Source organism: Nanorana parkeri, unplaced genomic scaffold (genome assembly GCF_000935625.1).
Source record: "Nanorana parkeri isolate BGI_ZX_2015 unplaced genomic scaffold, ASM93562v1 scaffold667, whole genome shotgun sequence".
Classification (NCBI taxonomy): Eukaryota; Metazoa; Chordata; class Amphibia; order Anura; family Dicroglossidae; genus Nanorana; species Nanorana parkeri.
The window spans coordinates 693,896-712,473 of NW_017306935.1; the positions used below are offsets into that span (position 1 = coordinate 693,896).

The window sequence follows — 18,578 nt, forward strand, 5'->3', positions numbered from 1 at the left end:
AGAGAGAGAGAGAGAGAGAGAGAGAGAGAGAGAGAGAGATTAGTTTCTGTATAACCACAGATTTGGGCATCTGCTCTGAGTAAGGATTTTTAATGACTGACCAATCCGTCTACTACAGATCTTATATAAGGCATTGCAAGAATCTGGTAGCCACAGGGGTGACTCACAAAGGCATGATGGGATTTGTAGTTTCACAGCTGGAGTATCGAGGTTGCCAACCCCTGCTATAGAGCATAAAAGAAACTGACCAATAACTGAGTGAATTTTGTCCGCTTTTCGATGGACTGGCCACAATTTGTTGGAAGCCTTGAGCCCAACAACATTGGATAAAAAAAAAAAAAAATCCAAGGCGCTGGATGGAAAATTCTCGGCCAAACGATGACTTGAGGTATTCTGAAATCTGCACACCCATCGCTGTCAGAATACAAAATCCGCAGTGGGAGATTCATCCATCCACACTGTTCAGCATGAATGGAGTTTTTCAAACCCAACAGTGTATGGTCAGCTTTAACCCAAGAACAAAATAGGAGGCTATTGCAGCGTATCCGTTCTTAGATGTGGTGGCTGCATTCATTTTTATCTTTCAGACTAAAAACTTTTTGAGCAAGTTCAGTGTCCCTGTTTATAAAGGATAAACTACTGGCATGTAGTGAGGGCAGCTCTCTGGAAATGGGTGAACCCAGCAGAGGTCATTCGCCGCACCTCACTTAGCACATTATTCTGTTCTAAAACATATTGGGGGGAATTTACTAAAACTGGAGCAGAAAAATCTGGAGCAGTTTCCTATGGCAACCAATCAGCTTCTCTGTTCAGTTAAGGTTTGAAAATGTAAGGTGGATGCTGATTGGTTGCCATGCACAGCTGTTCCAGATTTTGTCTGCTCCAGTTTTGATAAATTCCCCTCATTGTTTATACAGCGCTGACAATTTACACATCAGTCCCTGCCCTCAAGGAGCTTACAATCTAAGGTCCCTACATACATACGAGAGACAATATAGACAGAAGCCAACTAACCTTCCAGCATATGTCTTTGGCGTGTGGGAGGAAAACCAGTCATATGTACAGACTGTCCTGGCAGAGAATCAGCCATATTTAGGGACTGTCCTGGTAGAGAGTCGGCCATATTTAGGGACTGTCCTTTTAGAGAGTCGGCCATATATAGGGACTGTCCTGGTAAAGAGTCGGACGTATTTGGGGACTGTCTTGGTAGAGAGTCGGCCGTATTTGGGGACTGTCGTGGTAGGGAGTTGGCTGTATTTGGGGACTGTCGTGGTAGGGAGTCGGCCGTATTTGGGGACTGTCGTGGTAGGGAGTCGGCCGTATTTGGGGACTGTCGTGGTAGAGAGTCGGCCGTATTTGGGGACTGTCGTGGTAGAGAGTCGGCCGTATTTGGGGACTGTCGTGGTAGAGAGTCGGCCGTATTTGGGGACTGTCGTGGTAGAGAGTCGGCCGTATTTGGGGACTGTCGTGGTAGAGAGTCGGCCGTATTTGGGGACTGTCGTGGTAGAGAGTCGGCCGTATTTGGGGACTGTCGTGGTAGAGAGTCGGCCGTATTTGGGGACTGTCTTGGTAGAGAGTCGGCCGTATTTGGGGACTGTCTTGGTAGAGAGTCGGCCGTATTTGGGGACTGTCTTGGTAGAGAGTCGGCCGTATTTGGGGACTGTCTTGGTAGAGAGTCGGCCGTATTTGGGGACTGTCTTGGTAGAGAGTCGGCCGTATTTGGGGACTGTCGTGGTAGAGAGTCGGCCGTATTTGAGGACTGTCGTGGTAGAGAGTTGGCCGTATTTGGGGACTGTCGTGGTAGAGAGTCGGCCGTATTTGAGGACTGTCGTGGTAGAGAGTTGGCCGTATTTGGGGACTGTCGTGGTAGAGAGTCGGCCGTATTTATTATTTATATATTATTCCGGCCAGCATTATAGATAGATGCCATTTATTATATTCACGTTTTTAGTTGGGATGTTCCATGGTACCAGTCTTTGTCTTGTGTAGAGTAAACATTCTCCATGTGGGCATTGCTCCAGCCGCAGCCAATGTGGCTTGCTGCATCCAAAAAAAATGAATGGGCTGAGGCGTGGCAATGGCAGCAAAAACGCACGTGAACATTTTAAAATGTTTTTAAACTTTTTTTTAAAATCAAAATAAAATAACTGAAATTGAAATGACGCACGTTCACATATGGCCGTGCTAAAGCAGCACTAATACAATGTGCTCCATCTGCCTCCTGCCTGACATCACATATATAGGAATAGAATGACATCAGAAAGCCCCGCCCAATGCGTTTCATCACCAGACTTTCTCAAGAGCGGTGCTTGCATCATCACCAAGACAACCTTCTGCCCACCCACATCCCCAGATCGAATCTTAAACCCTGCTGCATTGGTTACCGCCCATAGCAACAGCTGCAGTCTCTGTATCTATGACAACCACAGTAAACAAAGGCGGGTTACCTCAGGGAGGAGGCGCACAGGGCCACGGTATTAACACTTTGTGCACTGAGATATTGCTTCTCATGGTTGTTGAGGGGTACAGATATTATTGGAATCACCATGGAAGCTGTAATTTGCACTCTTAAAGATCTCGGTGGCCATTTTAGTCAAATTTGGATACAGTTTATGTAATTTATTTTGGTTGTGAAGGGCAACATTTTTTTCCACGTTTTTCATAGTTGAGGGTATGTATTTGTCAACATATTTCATATACTTCTGTGTGTTTCCTGCTATGTTTTTCACATATGTCGCTTGCGTTTGCTGCCAAGGGTTACAGATGATATTGTATTCACAATTGAAGCTGTAAACCATTGAAGCTGTGACCATTTAATGCTATTTTATATATTTTATAGAAGTTTGTTTATAGAAGTCTATTTCCAGGGCGGACGCTGTTCACACGGCAATAGCGCCCCTAGATGATGCCGACGAGTATAATACTCCACAGCGCCATCTAGGGGCACTAGTGCCGTACGAATGGCTAGTTCCATATAATTGATCCCCCTCAATGTGGGTGATTTGGGTAGCACTGTGTTTTACGTAAAAACATGTCATGAATGAAGCCAGTAGCCACTGGGATTTTGGGTTCAGTTGCCACCCCCCCTAAACCGGGCACCTTCTATGCCAGTTTCTTCTCAACCCCAAACCACACAGCTTTTGACTGTATTGACCTTACCGTATATGGCTGTGTCTGTGCTATGGACCTAACGGGGGAAAGCTCCTCTGAGAAATGATAACTCTGCATTATATTGTAATTGTATATCAATATAGGAAATAATGTACATACAGTATTTTTCAGTGAAGTAGTGCAAGGAGCAGAGAACTATGTGTAGTGTCCAAGCAACCAATGACTGTCCATCATGTATGAGCCAAATGTGGTGAAAATCCAAATCCCATCATGCATCTGTTTCTGGAAGCCATGCCTGTGGCCGTTGGAGTCTTTCAACGCCTAATAGGATTTGTAGCTTCACCACAACTACAAGGCCCAAGTTTGCCTACCCTAAACCAAATCCGTATGTGGTGACCACGCTCTGCCCCTGCCTCCCAATTATTCATCACCCTGTTGCATTCACTTGCAGCGGAGACTATAAACAGCCATGCTGACCCACACTGTGCAGGCATATCCAGCTGTTATCATCCAGAAGCTGGTCACGGTGTGCATGTAAACACAAAGAGGCCGATGGAGATAAGCAATGCAGAGTTGCAAAATCAGATGAAAATAATTGGCAGTTGTTTATGATGAGGGGTGATATAGAAAATGTAATGCCATCCAGTTAGAAATGAGATTGACTTAAATATTGATGATATTCTCTTTATAAGGATTGGAGTGTACTATGCCTCATTTTACTGTTCACTGTGAGCCTCACGTATAAAAGTGATTGATAGATGACCAGTTCTTGATGCCCGTAGCAGCCACATTTCCACATTTTCCTAGGGGCTTTCTGTTTGTTGAGGGTAAATACTGTCTCTTTCATGCACTTTTATGCATGTGGCCCAGTATTGTCGGAATCCAGTGTGTATGTTGATGTGTTCTCTTGGTGTTATGGACAGGGTGTGTCACAGCATGGGGAAGAGACGCTGTGTATCGACTGCAGAGAACAAGCCATCTTCAGGCTGCTGCGGAGTGAAGAAACCCAAACTGTGCCCTTCTCCAGCAGGCAGTGCCCAGCAGCTCCCAGCTTCTCATAACTGCCATCCCCCTGAGGACAAGACGGTGGGCCCAGGTGCCCTCACCCCACTCTCCCGTCCCAATGGGACCACAAGCGGCAGGGAGCAGTTGGTGGTGACAGCTGAAATGGGCTGCTACTGCTTTGATGTTCTGTATTGTCACCTGCATGGCTTCCCACAGCCACGTCTGCCACGTTTCACTAATGACCCCTAGTAAGTCTATCTATAGCTTCTATCATCAGTGACCCCTAATACAGACAGTGTAGTTATTGCTTCCATTATTTATTTGTCAAATTGTATACAGATGTGAACAAATATGTTGGTACCCTTATAGCTCATTGAAACTGTGCTTCATTCCTCCTGGAATGTGATCACATTTTAAAGCAATTGTCTTATATATATATATATACCTGCATGTTCTTGGTATTTCATAGAGTGAAACAGACAGTGTGAAAATAAATACATTCTTGTTTAATTTCCAAATATATTCTAAAATGGAATGAACAAATGTCTTGGGACCTCTAGAAAAGATTATAAATAATCATTGGATCATAGTGATATTTCACACTCCTTTCACATAATATCACACGTCTTCCAACTTGTAATCAGCCAGTCAGCCTATTTAAATGGCGAGTCCCTCAGCTATTTGGTATCACCATGTGCACCACACTGAAAAAGGACAGAGAAAGAGAAAATTATACACCAGCATGTTAGAGATGAAGGCCATAAGACCATCTTCAAGCAGCTTCATGTTTCTGTGACTACAGTTGCAAATATTAAGGGCTAGTTCACACCAAGCGCGGTGCAGAGCAGGTGCAGACCGGATCAAAACTGCGTCCAATGTATTCCTATGGTATTTTTAGCTCCAGTTCACATCGCAGCGTGCAGGTCCAGAGCAGGTAAAAAAAACTGCCGCAGGGCCTATTTTAGCTGCTCTGGATCTGCAAACGCATCAAAAACACATGCAAATGCCTGGAACACTGAAAGCCCATGTTAAACTAAAAAAAAAAATAATGTTTTCCTTTTTACCAAAAACGGCCCAGAACCCATAAAAAACGTGTCAAAAACGCATCTAAAACACTAGCGTGCGTGTGGAGAAACCTGACCGGATCTGCTCTGCATTTGGTGTGAACAAGGCGTAAGAGGTTTAGGGTCAATAGGAATATAGGCAGCTTCCCTAGACATGGCTGTGAGAGGAAAACAGACAGAACCAAGGAAAATTTAAAGAGATACAAACGAAACTCCAAGGTCAAGGAAGAAGACCCAGGAGGACTCTATTGTTAAAGGAAAAACCTAAATAAGCCAGACTGAAATTTGCTAAAATGCATATTAACAAGCCACGATGATTCTGGGAGAATATCCTTCGAACAGATAAGGCAAAACTGGAGCTTTTTACCAAGTCACATCAGCTGTATATTCAGACACAAAAAAATGAAGCATTCAAAGAAAAGAACACCATACCTACTGTGAAACACGGAGGAGATTTGGTTATGTTTTGGGGCCGCTTTGTTGTATCTTGAGTACTCTCCTTGTCGCACTCCTTACCGATATGTCCCTTGTAGTGGGGGGTGCTCGCAGTGACCGCGGATGGCGCCGCGAATGTCAGCAAAATTGTAGAAATGTCACCAGCACACCAGTCCTATTAAGATAGCAAAAGCTTCATCAGGGACCACGTCAATGCTAAAGCCTGATGAAGGGACCCTGCGCGGTCCCGAAAGCGCGTGTTTGGTCATATGACAAAAAACTTCAATAAATGAAGCTTTTGCTATCTTAACAGGACTGGTGTGCTGGTGACATTTCTACAATTTCGCTTTGCTGTATCTGACACGGTGCCTTGGATCTGTGCAGAGCACAATAAATCTCAAGCCTAACCAGGAATTCTGGAGTCAAACATACTGTCCAGTGCCAGAAAGCTCTGTCTAAGTCACAGGTCATGGGTCATCCAGCTGGATAATGACATACCACTAGAAGAACCCAAGAATGACTAAGAACAAAACATTGGACCATTTTGAAGTGACCTGATGAGCCCTGATCTGAATCCTATCGAACATCAATGGAAAGAGCAAAAACATGCAGTCTGGAGAAGGCGCCCTTCAGACCTGAGACATTCGGAACCGTTTGTTCAAGAAGAGTGGACCAAAACTATCTGTTGGCAGGTGAAGAAGTCTCATTGAAAGCTACAGAAATCATTGTTTGCAGGGATTGCCTCTAAAAGGTTGTGTAACAAAATATTAGTCTAAGGGTCCCATTGTTTTTGTCCATGCCATTCTCATTTGTTTTATTATTTAAAATATTCTGAATCAAAAGCCAAGTCTGATTTTTATTAAATATGGAATAAACAATGATGGACGCCAATTACCTTTTTCAGTTACAAGATATTTTTGAGAAAATTATTTTTCCATGGAAGTGTATCAACAAATTTGTCCATGTCTGTATATTGTTATGTCCTGACAGTATAAACCATTCAGAACTGGTCTGTGAAGGTTCTCATTCATCCAGGAATCCATGGTATGTCTGTAAAAATACATCAAAGCAACTGGACTTGTACTTTTCCGGAATTGAGAAGGTTAGTCGGATGACCAGCAAAAGGTCTTCCAGAAAAATACAGTCCAGTTGCTTCATTTTATTCTTGCAGATAATATAGAACTGGCTTTCAAAGGCCGAAATGGTAAAAATACACAAACGACACGCCTCAAGAGTAAATGTGGAAATAAAAGGGGTTGGTCACTTTCAGGAAGAAAAGTAAAAGTCCTCTGCGCACCTTTCACCTGCACTGTGCAGATCCAACTCAAAAACCTCATGTCGGGGGTTTTACTAGTCTCTTCTTGAAAATGGAAAACCCCTTCAAAAATAACTTTAGACCAAACCCAGAATTCTGAGCTCTGACAATCAATATTTACATGTGTCTGCTTTTTGTTTGCGAATTCATTGCTTCATTAACTTCCTTTTTATATGGTACATTTTTCATAGTAAAAAAGGATATTCAATGTTTATATTTTTTTTATGGCAGCCATCTTGAGGTGCACACAGATGTACAATGTTTTCCACCTTATCCAGCCAATTACTGTTGTATTGGGAAGTGGTTATGTCTGTGGACACTCTGTAACCTTTTGGCCACCGTATCTGACCCATTGCTGATGTTCCCAGTGTCTGGTAAGGGTACAATCAGGCAAGGTGACAAAATAATAAAACGGATGGTGCAAGCTACAAAGACATTGCCTTCACCTGCCTATATGTATACGCTGTGGCCAACAAAATGTTCTTAAAGCAGATGTGACTTATCCATGCTGCAACTCCATTTGTCACGTGCACTGAGAATGGGCCTAAAGCTACACCCCAGACAAGCAGCTATATATATATATTATATACACATACATACATACACTGTATATCGTCTCTTACCTGCCAAAAGCTTTGTAAGCCTGTTTAGCCATCATTGTTATCCAGTCTCCATCGCCAGACAGCACAGGTAGGTCGCTTGTGCTCCACAGCATTGATGCTTTGCAGCTTGGTCCAGGACCCACCCACAGTCTGCTGACTGGACAATATGGGAGTAGTAGTGCACTCACTCATCACCAGGTGTCACTTTTAATAATGCATAGCTGCATTAATTACTGTTTTCTTTAAATTAAATATTTGCCTGTAGTTTAGCTTTTGATTGTTTTGCACAAGAAAAAGCAATCCCTCCCGGTAATATACACTGCAAGGACTTCAGCACGTTTTTATATTTGGAGGAACTTGCCCCAAGTTTTTTCAAACTCCTTTCTGAATGGGAGGGGCTGTGTACATTATAAATACACAAGGAATCTCGGTGTAGTAAGAAAAGCTACAGTTTATGCATCCCAGAAAGTATCCCACTAAAGATTAAACTTCTGTTGCAGGGGATGTATGGGTAAAGCAGTGAGCCAATCACAAAAGCAGGACATAAGATTTCTTGGGAGGTCTGTATACATACTTTGTGCACAAAGCTCCCATATTGTAGGCAAGCAACATTTGCATTTTTAACAGTTTTGATATCACAATGTCTGCATTTGTGGCACGTTTCCGTTAGAGTAAATGTATAGTCTTTTCAGTTTCTTATTGTAATCAAGCTTATCAATCTGTATTTTAAAGCCCTTGTCTCTACACCTAATTTATAAATACATATATTTTTATATGGGGGCATGTTTTTACATATGCAGACTGCTTTGTGTTTTTCAGTGTTGCACAATGGTTGCATCGCTGCTTCTGCTGCTTTCATAAACTGGCCATACACATCTCCAGTCTTGATCGATTATGATGAATTGGCTGAAATTTGAGCTGTGGGTGGCCCTTCTGACACCACCCAACCCAACAAACTTTGAATTACAACAAAGGGGGGGGGAGGGGGGGAAATCAGCTGACCGGTGACTGCAGCCAATCAGGGTGCCGCTATCGGAATACAATAGCTAGCAGTGGAGAATCGTCCATTGACGCTGTTTAGGGTTGATGGAGGAATCTAGTGATTTATTTTTCTCGTTCAGCTCATTGGACTAACCGAGAGGAAGTTTTATGCCTATGGCCAACTTTACAGTGCAACTCTGTGGGCTCGGTTTATAACTGGTTCACCCGGCATATAACTAGGCGAACACCATTCGCACTGCATTACAAATGCTAGATGGAGCTGAGGTGCATAGGAAAGTTAGGATAGTTATACACTGGTTGAACACATTGTGCGTCGAGCCTTTGAACTGGTTGACTTATTCAACACAATCTTCTACCAGTGTGGCTAATATCTGAACATGCAGTGTGCCGACGGTCCAGGCTAAATTACGTAAAGCATTGCAATGAGTGAAGTAACATGCGCACCTGACTGCAAGGCTAGCCATACATGCATAGACTTCTCTCTTTCACCCTGTGGCCTGAAAGAGAGAAATCTAATAGCTTGCTTCATACAACACTAAACGGCATGGATGGAGAAATCTATTTCCGAAAGCTGGCACCTGCAAAGGTCTACATTTCTGAGCAGTGTCTGCATCCGATTACATTGCAGTCGCTTTTCAGCCAACAATTTTCCACCTGGCTCATTAAATCTTTCAGTTGACGTTTGCTGAGCCAGGTGATGCTGACTGGGCCACCCACGGCTCAAATTTAACTGCATTTCCAGTTCTAGGATACTCAAGATGCAGCATAACACATTTAGGATGAGCTGAAGTGTAATTGCTGCAGAACAGAGCACCCACCCATCATCCTTGGACAGCTGCACAATGCATCGATGTCTGTGCATCTGGATGCTTTAATCCAGGGCCTCGTGTGGAGTCACCGTTCTGATGTGATTATCTAGATCAGAGAAGCCAACATGGTTACTGTTTTTCCAGCCACTTTAGTGTATATGACAATTATACCAGTGAGTACATTCAAACTTTTATTTACATAGAAATGCAGGTATGGGAAATTGTCCTGTTTGTTATTTAAGCTCTCAATAGCATATATTTAGTTTTTTGGATAATTTCTAGTGTTCTTTTGTTCACCTCTCTTATTTCCAGTCCATTGTTTGTTACGTGGAAGGCTGGACGTGACAAGCGTCTTCGTGGCTGTATCGGGACTTTTTCGGCCATGAATCTACACTCAGGTCTCAGGGAATACACCTTAACCAGGTACCAACCTCACAACAGATTTCATTTAGCTAATTGACCTTTAGAGAAAGTGGTAGTTTATTAGAGTTTTCGTTGAGGGTTAGTTCACGCAATAAGCAGTGCGTTCCGGTCCGATTCTGGCCTGAATGCATCGCATTGCGGCCGGCTCATTTTTTTGCCGGGCCGGAGGGGGCGTGGCAGGCCATTGATGTGAATGGCACCGTAGCCACGGCCTCCGGCCGAAATGCGATCGCCCGCACGGGATCGCAAGGCACATTGTGCCTGCAGTGTGGTCCGGTGCGATCAAAATGCTGCAAGCACTATTTTGATCGCACTGCAGGCACAATGTGCCTTGCAATCCCGTGCAGGTGATCGCATTGCGGCCGGAGGGCGTGGCTACAGTGCTATTCACTTCAATGGCCCGCTATGCCTTCTCCAGCCCGGCAAAAAAGTGAGCCGGCCGCAATGCGATGAGGTGCGTTCCAGACAGAATTGGACCGGAACGCACTGCTTATGGTGTGAACTAACCCTTATGGCTGTTTTCTACCATCTGCTTCACAAAAATGGGCAACTATGTGGCTAGTTTAAAGCCCATTCTACCTTTGTAAGTAATTAGCATATATTGTGGTAATGTAGAGGTGCAGTGATGATGTATATGTATGTACGTTTTCATGACTCACTTTGCTGGATTTTATATATTTTTCTATGGGCTTTTTAGTGACCTTGCCTCCCTGTGAGACCCGTAGCAAGATTACTGCACACCATCTCTGCCTCTCCAGCTCACTCTGCACTGTCCAGGGGGTGTTGCCACTATGTATAATAATTAATGGGGGGAGAGAGTACACAGAGAGAGAGAGAGAGAGATCAGTTTCCACTGAGAAGCTTGTGCACGAGGTAAGCATAGCATTGTGAAACATTTAGTTGTTTTTTTTGTGCTCTAAATTTTAGTTCCCGCTGTGCACAGCAGCCTGTAATTTACACAGACTGTCTGCAGAGCACTGAGGCAGTCATTTCCAAAGCAGCCATGAGGAGATGAAGAGGACAGCTAACAAAAATATTAGTTTCTGTGTTCATATACAGCAACTACATACAGTATGCCTGCTTCATGTTCACTCAGTGTACATTGCTGACATTTCTTTTTGTTATTAAAAGATCCCCGCAAGGGCGGAAATGGACTTCATTGTTACACACTGCAGGAGGTTAAACTATTGGAACTGGATTTTCCAAAAACTGGGGGAAAGCAACCTTTCAGATTTCAGTTAGGGGAAAATAGAAATAAAATATCATTCTTCTTGCTTGTGAAGGGCAGTGTGTCTGTTACTTGTTTCATTTTCATTGATTTCTAATTACTTGTAATATCTGTTCTTTGTCCATCCCCTTCATTTACCTTTCGTTCATGCCCTGCCACACTGTTAGGGGGACCACTGTAAGCTCTAAGCTGGTATGGCTCGGGACCCTCAGTCACTTGACAGCACTCAATCCTGTCTATTTGCCGAACCAATTTTGCAATTGTTCACTTTATTTTTTATCATTTTGTACTTACAGCTTTCAGAGTTTGTAAAATGCCCTCCCCGACCTTACATTTTCGGAAAGCACAGGTCTCATGATCGTTGTGCAAATGTTTATCCAAATGATACATTAAAATCATTATTAGGCCTAGAAAACTTGAAAAAACAGTATGATGTATTTAATACAATGTTACACTCACAAAAGTAGGGATCTCTAAAATCTAAAAGATGAAACTATTGAGTTAATGAATAACATATATTTGTACATTTTAGATTGGTCCATTTTCCAAAATGGTAGAATATCGAAGATACACTTAACTGTAAATAAGCAACCTGCGTTAAAAATCTGGAAGTTGTCCTGACAACTATGCATTGTGGTAACATCCGATCTACAGAGCTTTGCTGGTGTATGTTGCATTACAGTGATCCATGCATACATTTAATTGCAACACAGCACATTACAATGTGGAGCAACATGCATAGAGTTTACAACACTGTGCATTTTCATAATATGTGTCAGCTGGTGTGAGTAGGTCCTTAGTGTGTGTACTCCGCAGTGCATTAACACACATAACTTGCATTACCTCAATTTGTGTAGCTCACGTGTGTTTGTTTTGTGGGGGATTATTTCTATGTTTTTAATTGTGAGATGCTGTTGGTGGCAGCAAAAAGGTTGAAGAATCAAATGCTGCGGTGTGGGAGGAGAGAGTCAGCTGCTCCCCATACTTAGAAGAACCAAGTGATTCACGGGGCTCCTGCAGGCTAACAGTGTAGAGGGAAAATAAATGAAAGGGAAGTATGAGCAACCGGATAGAACTGGCTATCTATTGTGCCTGTTACCTTGCCCTGAAAGAGTTAAGTAAGATATACACGATTAGAATTCTTTATGAACGAAGTTGATTTCACAATGTTCGTTCCAATACCTGTGAATTAATGTAGTGTTTTCGACAGCAACGGGGAAGCCGAAATCTTTAAATGCATGACATAGTGAAATACATAAATACATTTTGTCAATGTACCCTTATTGGGCATACTGCAAATATGAAAATGGTTTCTTTTATTTTTTCATTCTGCAGTGCCCTTAAGGACAGCCGCTTTCCTCCACTAACCTGTGAGGAACTTCCCAAACTGTCCTGCTCCGTGTCTCTGCTCACCAACTTTGAGGATGTAGGCGATTTTCTGGATTGGGAGGTAAGCAAGGCCATGTAATATTCTGCACTGCAAGCCTGCCTGGTAATTTTAAGGAGAAACTATTATGGTTTTAATAATGGAAATTCCAATTTCTTTTAATTTTTTTTTTTTAAGTTTTATAACCATTTTAAGCTGATGATTTATAGCTGTGCTATACTCTAGGTATCCTGTGTTTGTTTGAACAACAAGTTCTAGTTTTGTGGTAAAGCAGTATCAAGATAATGATTAAAAAAACACAGATTGTTGGGACCTTTGTCCCTCAATAGACTCTAGGAAAAGGATTTTACAGTGAGTACAAAAATCCTTTTTTTTTTTTCTTTTTATGTCCATTGAGGAACGCAGAAATTAATTCACTTTTGAGATGTCCTAAAGCAGTCCAACTGACAGGTGGACAGCACAACAAACAATTGCAAACAGGCCCAGCATGAACAAAAGAAAAACTACTGAGCACTGGATGCAGCTCAGGAGACACCTGTAGGACTTTTATGCCTGAATCTGGCATCAGATGAAGTCACAAGCTCCAATAGCTGGAAAAAATGTGGAAACAGAAACCACGTGGCAGCCTAGCATAGGGATAACAATGCTTGATGCCAAAAAGATGCAAAAACGCTGAAATAACCAGTAAAGTATTCATTGAAAAGATAAGGAGAAAAACAATCTTTTGACCGTAAGCTTGAAAGCTGGTTTGCTAGAACCACTGAGAATGGTGGAACAAGAAACCAAATCAACACAGGATCCATCTGGGATAACAAAAGGGCAAATCAGTTGCTGAAAGAGACTCGCAGCCTAAACCACAGTCAAAGAAGCAGGAGAAACTGCTCTTGAAGAACTGGTGCTGGACATAGGGAATGAGGAGCAATGTCCTGGTTGAGGAAAAAAATCGTATACTACCCTTGGCCAGAAGAGTCAGATGCCTCAACTCGCCTGATCTCATTACAGACCCAAAATTAAATGAGGTCCCTTGTATGAAAAGGCAGCCAGGTCTGGTAATCAACTTACAGAAGTGAGGGCATAAAAAAAAGAAAAACTCTTGGAGTGAAATTAAGAGAAGCAATACCTCCAATGAATTTGAGGATCTAAGCATCCAAAAATGAAATACAAGGTCCTTTTCCCTTCCTAAGACCTGAGGGGGGCCTGATATAACGATGTACCATTCGGCCTCTGTCCTTTTACGTATTCTTGATTCCACCATGCTGACTCTAAGCTCTGGAAACATTTCTCTCTAACATTGACCTACGGGCCTTGCCTTGGACTTTGCTTTCTAATACAAAGCATTTTGTTCCCTTCTCCCCCCTCTTACCTTTCAGACCCATCATCTTTGGTATCGGCTTATAACTAAAATTCCCTTCTCTGGTTATCTGGGCCCTATGACCTCTCTGTTCGATAATTTGTCATTTCCTGCAGCTGTCCGCAAATCTAGGTTTGGCCCTTGGTCAAGGTCTTCTCATTGGCGCCTGGCGCATACCTTCCTGGCTCCTTTTGCTTCTGGCCATCCCACTCTGCCTTCCTCGTGGTCTACGGCCACAGACATGATGGGAAACGATTTGGACATCACTAGCTCACCAGAAGAGTGGGAGACCTCTTTTATCCTTTCCCACAAACTGTCCATAGCTAGCAAGTCACATGAATGGAATTTCCAAATGTTTTACGTGATGGTGTCATTCTCCAGATGTTCTTCACAGAGTTTACCCATCTGTTCAAGATACCTGTTAGCGGTGTCATGATTCTCCCGAAACTATGACCCATATATGGTGGCACTGCCCCCTAGTTCGATGATTTTGGCAAGTACTGTTTGATATCTACTCCAGAGTGACAGGCTCTCCTGCCTTGGTTGATCCCAAGGTCGCTCTCCTATGCATGCTACCTGGATCTTTGAAATCAGCAAAGCGAGATGTCCTTAGTCATTTCCTTACGCCTGCTCGGGTGATTGTTTCCCGACACTGGTGCTCTCCTGTGTCACCTACGTTAGCTGAGTGGGTGGTGGAGATGAGCTGTTACTTGCCTTTGAGCATGATAGGTGGGACCGCTACTGGATGACTTGGGCCTCCTGTTTGGCATTTCGTGAATCCTTTGCTTTCGGTGACCTGGTTTGCAACCAGGGCTTGTAATTTCATATTGCGGCATTGGCTGTGTGAACAGTCTTTTCTCTCCTTCCATTTCTGCTTCCTTCCCCTTTACTCCTTTTTGGGCTATTCTTAAATGTCTTGCTTTTCTACCATTCTCCTTTTCCTAACTCTTCCTCTTCTCTTAGCTGGATCTGCTTTATTTTGGATTTTCTAACAATAACAGTACTTCTTGTTCCCGTTAATTATAGCCCTGGATTTCCTTTGTGGCATTTCTTACACACCTGTTGGTGCTCTTTTGTTGGAAACCCTCTGGAATCTGATCCAGTCTCCCCTTGGATAGACACCTCGATTCTTCTCCTATTCTTTTAGTGCTATTTACCTACATGTTCCACTACTTATATGCATTATCTTCCATTTTATAATTTTTTCATAAGTGTTTTTGATTGCTGCCGCAGTGATGAGAGGTTAACATAAAAATAAGGAAGAATCCCAGAAATTATAGTGTTAAGAGCCAAGCTTTTGTCCAACCTACCTACAAGAAAGGGAAGAGATCTCTGGAGCGAAGCACCATAATAGACCTTGCTAGAATAGCCTTCCCATCCTCAAGCATCATAAGAATCAGATTTAGAGATGATCCTGGCTCATCAAATCCAACTATCTGTTAAAGCTCACAGAGCCACAGTCAGGAGCCTCAGCATGTCAGTGAAGTACATTTGCAAGGGTCATTTCGTAACAATCAGGATCACCAGAAAGCCCATCTTCCTCATCTGTCCTGCAGACTCAAGAAGTGTTCGAGGACAAAAGGCTTGGATGTAGATGTATAGATCCCACAGAGTCTCCAGAGCATCCACTGCAGTTGAACCAGAATATCGGAGAATCCTCATCCCAGCATCCCTTACCTGCAACACAGACCCTGGAATGCACTCGGTTGTATGGACCCCCTTTGGTTCAGATGTAACCTGTTGGCAAAGCCTGTTCACTAGCTGTCCCTACCTGAGATAACCATGATGAACATGAAGTTCTGCTGAGACGAGGATACAATATACCTTTCTTTTCGCAGCAAGATCGGTTCCTCCCTGATAATTTAGCATGCCAGCACTGTGGCATTGTCCAACTAGATTCAGATCAGGTGACCTTCCAAGGGGTCATTCTAACGATGTAGTAACAACCGTCTCTTGAAACTCCAGGATGTAGACCGAAAGACGGGATTTCTCCAACAATCGGACCCCTGCATCGCCCTGGTGCCCATGTCCTCCTCCCCAGCCCAACAGGCTGGCATCTGATGGGAGCTTCAAAAAAGGAGGGAAGGAAGGACGTTCCTCAACTTCAGAACTGGAAGACTGATCCACTGGACCCAGAACTACTTGGTCCTCAGGAGCAGAGAAAACAATCTGCTCAGGTACCCTTACAACAGAGTCTACTGTTAAGATAGTCTGGGGTGAAGTTGGACTAGAGGGGCTGCCTTGAGGGTTACCCACTGACCTACGACTCTAAATGTAGCCATTCACCTATAGATTTTCTATAGATTTTTTTTTTTTCTATCAGCCTATGGTGAGATGGAAAAAGTGCAGGAGATTCCTCCATCCACACAGTTTAGCGTAGATGGAGGAATCTGTTGCACTTTTTCCATCTGACCATAGAAAATCTGCAGATAATCTTTAGGTGTATGGCCAGCTTTATGCAACAGCTGAGAGGCAGGCAACTTGCCCAAAGTACTAGAATACGAGACAATTCCAACACCAATTAAGATTTCATCCAAATTGTTGTGACACGTGGACAATCTGGACAAAGCAAAAGACGTCCAAGAGAGCCCACAGCAACTGTTCTCTTAAGAGGCAGTTGCCTAAGTGTCACATAATGGGGCTGTCAGGAGAACACAATAGGACTAACACTGGGACTAGCACCCTGCTGAACACTCGGGGTACAGAGGCAAGATTTAAAAAGCAGAGCGCTCGAAAGATGTGGACCTGTAGGTATGCACAAGAGAAGCCAAAATGTCCCCTTCTAGAAGGGAAGCAATGATGGATTTGGTGGATACCATGTACCATTTATGTGCTTACAGGCCCCAAATGAGGCAGATGTTCCCTTTTTAGAAAAGAATGCTGTGACCAGGTTCGAGAACAACACCCGAAAAAGTTGCACATCCTGTGGATACTGGAGTTACACAGGAGGCCAATTCAGCAGGTTGTAGAGTTTGGCTCATTTCACCATTGTTCCTTCCCATTAGATATGCAGAAATAAGTAAGATGATAATTATGTCCTCTGAGCAGTGGTAGTGCATTACAAGTGAGAAAACTGTTTTCTGTGATCTGATGGTTCATGAATATACACAGTACATATTCTCTTTGTGTGTAGCAAAGTTTCTTTTTATATTGTGACAATACTGATATTGTTTTCAATCCCAAGTATCCAAATGTTTTTAGTTCTGTTAATTTTTCCATTCAGGTTGGAGTCCATGGGATCCGGATTGAGTTCCTAAATGAGAAAGGAGTAAAACGCACAGCCACCTACCTGCCAGAAGTAGCCAAGGAACAAGGTGTGTTTGTTTCAGTGTCACCATGTTTTACACAGATTTAGTCCTGGTTCCTGACCATGCAGAGACAAGATGCAGTAATGCACACTTGTAATTTGAGTGTTTGCATGTTTTCACATGCATTTCCAGTGTGTGTTAGTGTGTGTTGATGTACGGCTTCTATGCCCACTTTCTCTGAATAAGCTGTTCAGTACCATTACACTGTATTGTACTGCAATCATAGGGACAGCCTAGAATATGGACGGTCACTGAATTTACCTGCTGTAATAAACCATGTATCACCATTTCATCAGCAGGTCAGGGAATTATCTCTTTGCTTTGTTATGGATTATTACCCTATAATTAATGTTGTCATGCTTTTGTTTTTTAATGAATAAACCCATGAGTTTATATGGGTTAAGGGTATTGGTTCTGTAGGAAAGCATAAAGTCACACACTGACATCGGATCACATCCAGCTTTATTGAACTACTAGGGCATAGTACACTGCAGCTTCACCTAGGACTGCCCCTCTCTAACATTTCACCCAATGTGGGCTTGTTCACAAAAAACGGATCTGACGTCATTAGTGTGCGACTTCCTGCTCTTCATAGAGAAGGGTTAGGCTCTCTTTTTGGTGGACAGAGTTTCAGTGGCAGGGGATTTTCACACAGGCGTTCTACAAGGGTATTGGCTTTGTTATATGGCACACACTCTCTGTCGGCCCTATTTATAAGAATGAAAGAATAAAACATTTTAAGTGTAACTGTGGCCATCCTTGTGTATGAAATTCATGAAAAAAAGCCTGCTTGGACAAGTGATCTATTGTGTAGTGTTTGTGAACCAGGCCCCCACAGTAAGACCAAATAAGAAGAAAGAAAAATTGAATCCTTGTAGAGCTTTTGCTTATAACAACCAGTCAGAGTGCACTGGCAGACATACAAGGAATCTGACCAGTCACTGTGGGCAACAATTCCATTTATTGTCCATTTGTCTATACATGTGTTAGGCTTTGGCATTTTTTGCCAGAGTGGCATGTGATGGCAGACTCTACATATGCAGTTTAATACTGTTTCAATGTTTCTAATAACCTACCTTGCTTTACCTATGGCACCTATTTGGGACTTCTCTATAGTTGCCACCAGATGTTGAAGTGTAACAGCCAGCTAATTATGAATCTATTTGCAGTGTGCACATACAAGTATTAATAAGACTCGTTTTGCAAAGTATGCTGGGACTTGATGGTTTCTTAACCTATGGGCATCTGCAGTTTTCCCATGGTTGGTATTTACTTGTGCTAGATGAAGATAAGAGGGAGAGAGCTTGCCCACGTCTGGAATTGGTAGAAACATATGTAGATAAGTGGCTTAGTGATTGCTTTCATTATATGAAGTGTCTGCATATCTTAATATGTATGCGTGTTTCTCCAGACTGGGATCAGATCCAGACAATAGACTCTCTGCTCAGGAAGGGCGGCTTTAAAGCTCCTATTACTAATGAGTTTAGGAAAAGCATCAAACTCACAAGGTAAGTTCCTTCACCCTAACTCTGATTGTA

General features: G+C 42.9%; 1 protein-coding gene across 1 annotated transcript in view; it reads left to right on the plus strand.

Annotated features, from left to right (window-relative positions):
* AMMECR1L (AMMECR1 like) overlaps positions 1–18,578 on the plus strand; it is a 28,889-nt gene that overhangs the window by 6,368 nt on the left and 3,943 nt on the right. The window contains exons 2-6 of the mRNA XM_018563482.1: positions 4,035–4,364; positions 9,656–9,766; positions 12,330–12,444; positions 16,956–17,046; positions 18,452–18,548. Coding sequence (XP_018418984.1) covers positions 4,048–4,364; positions 9,656–9,766; positions 12,330–12,444; positions 16,956–17,046; positions 18,452–18,548 — 731 coding nt within the window. The 5' untranslated portion in view covers positions 4,035–4,047. The remainder of the gene's footprint in view (positions 1–4,034; positions 4,365–9,655; positions 9,767–12,329; positions 12,445–16,955; positions 17,047–18,451; positions 18,549–18,578) is intronic.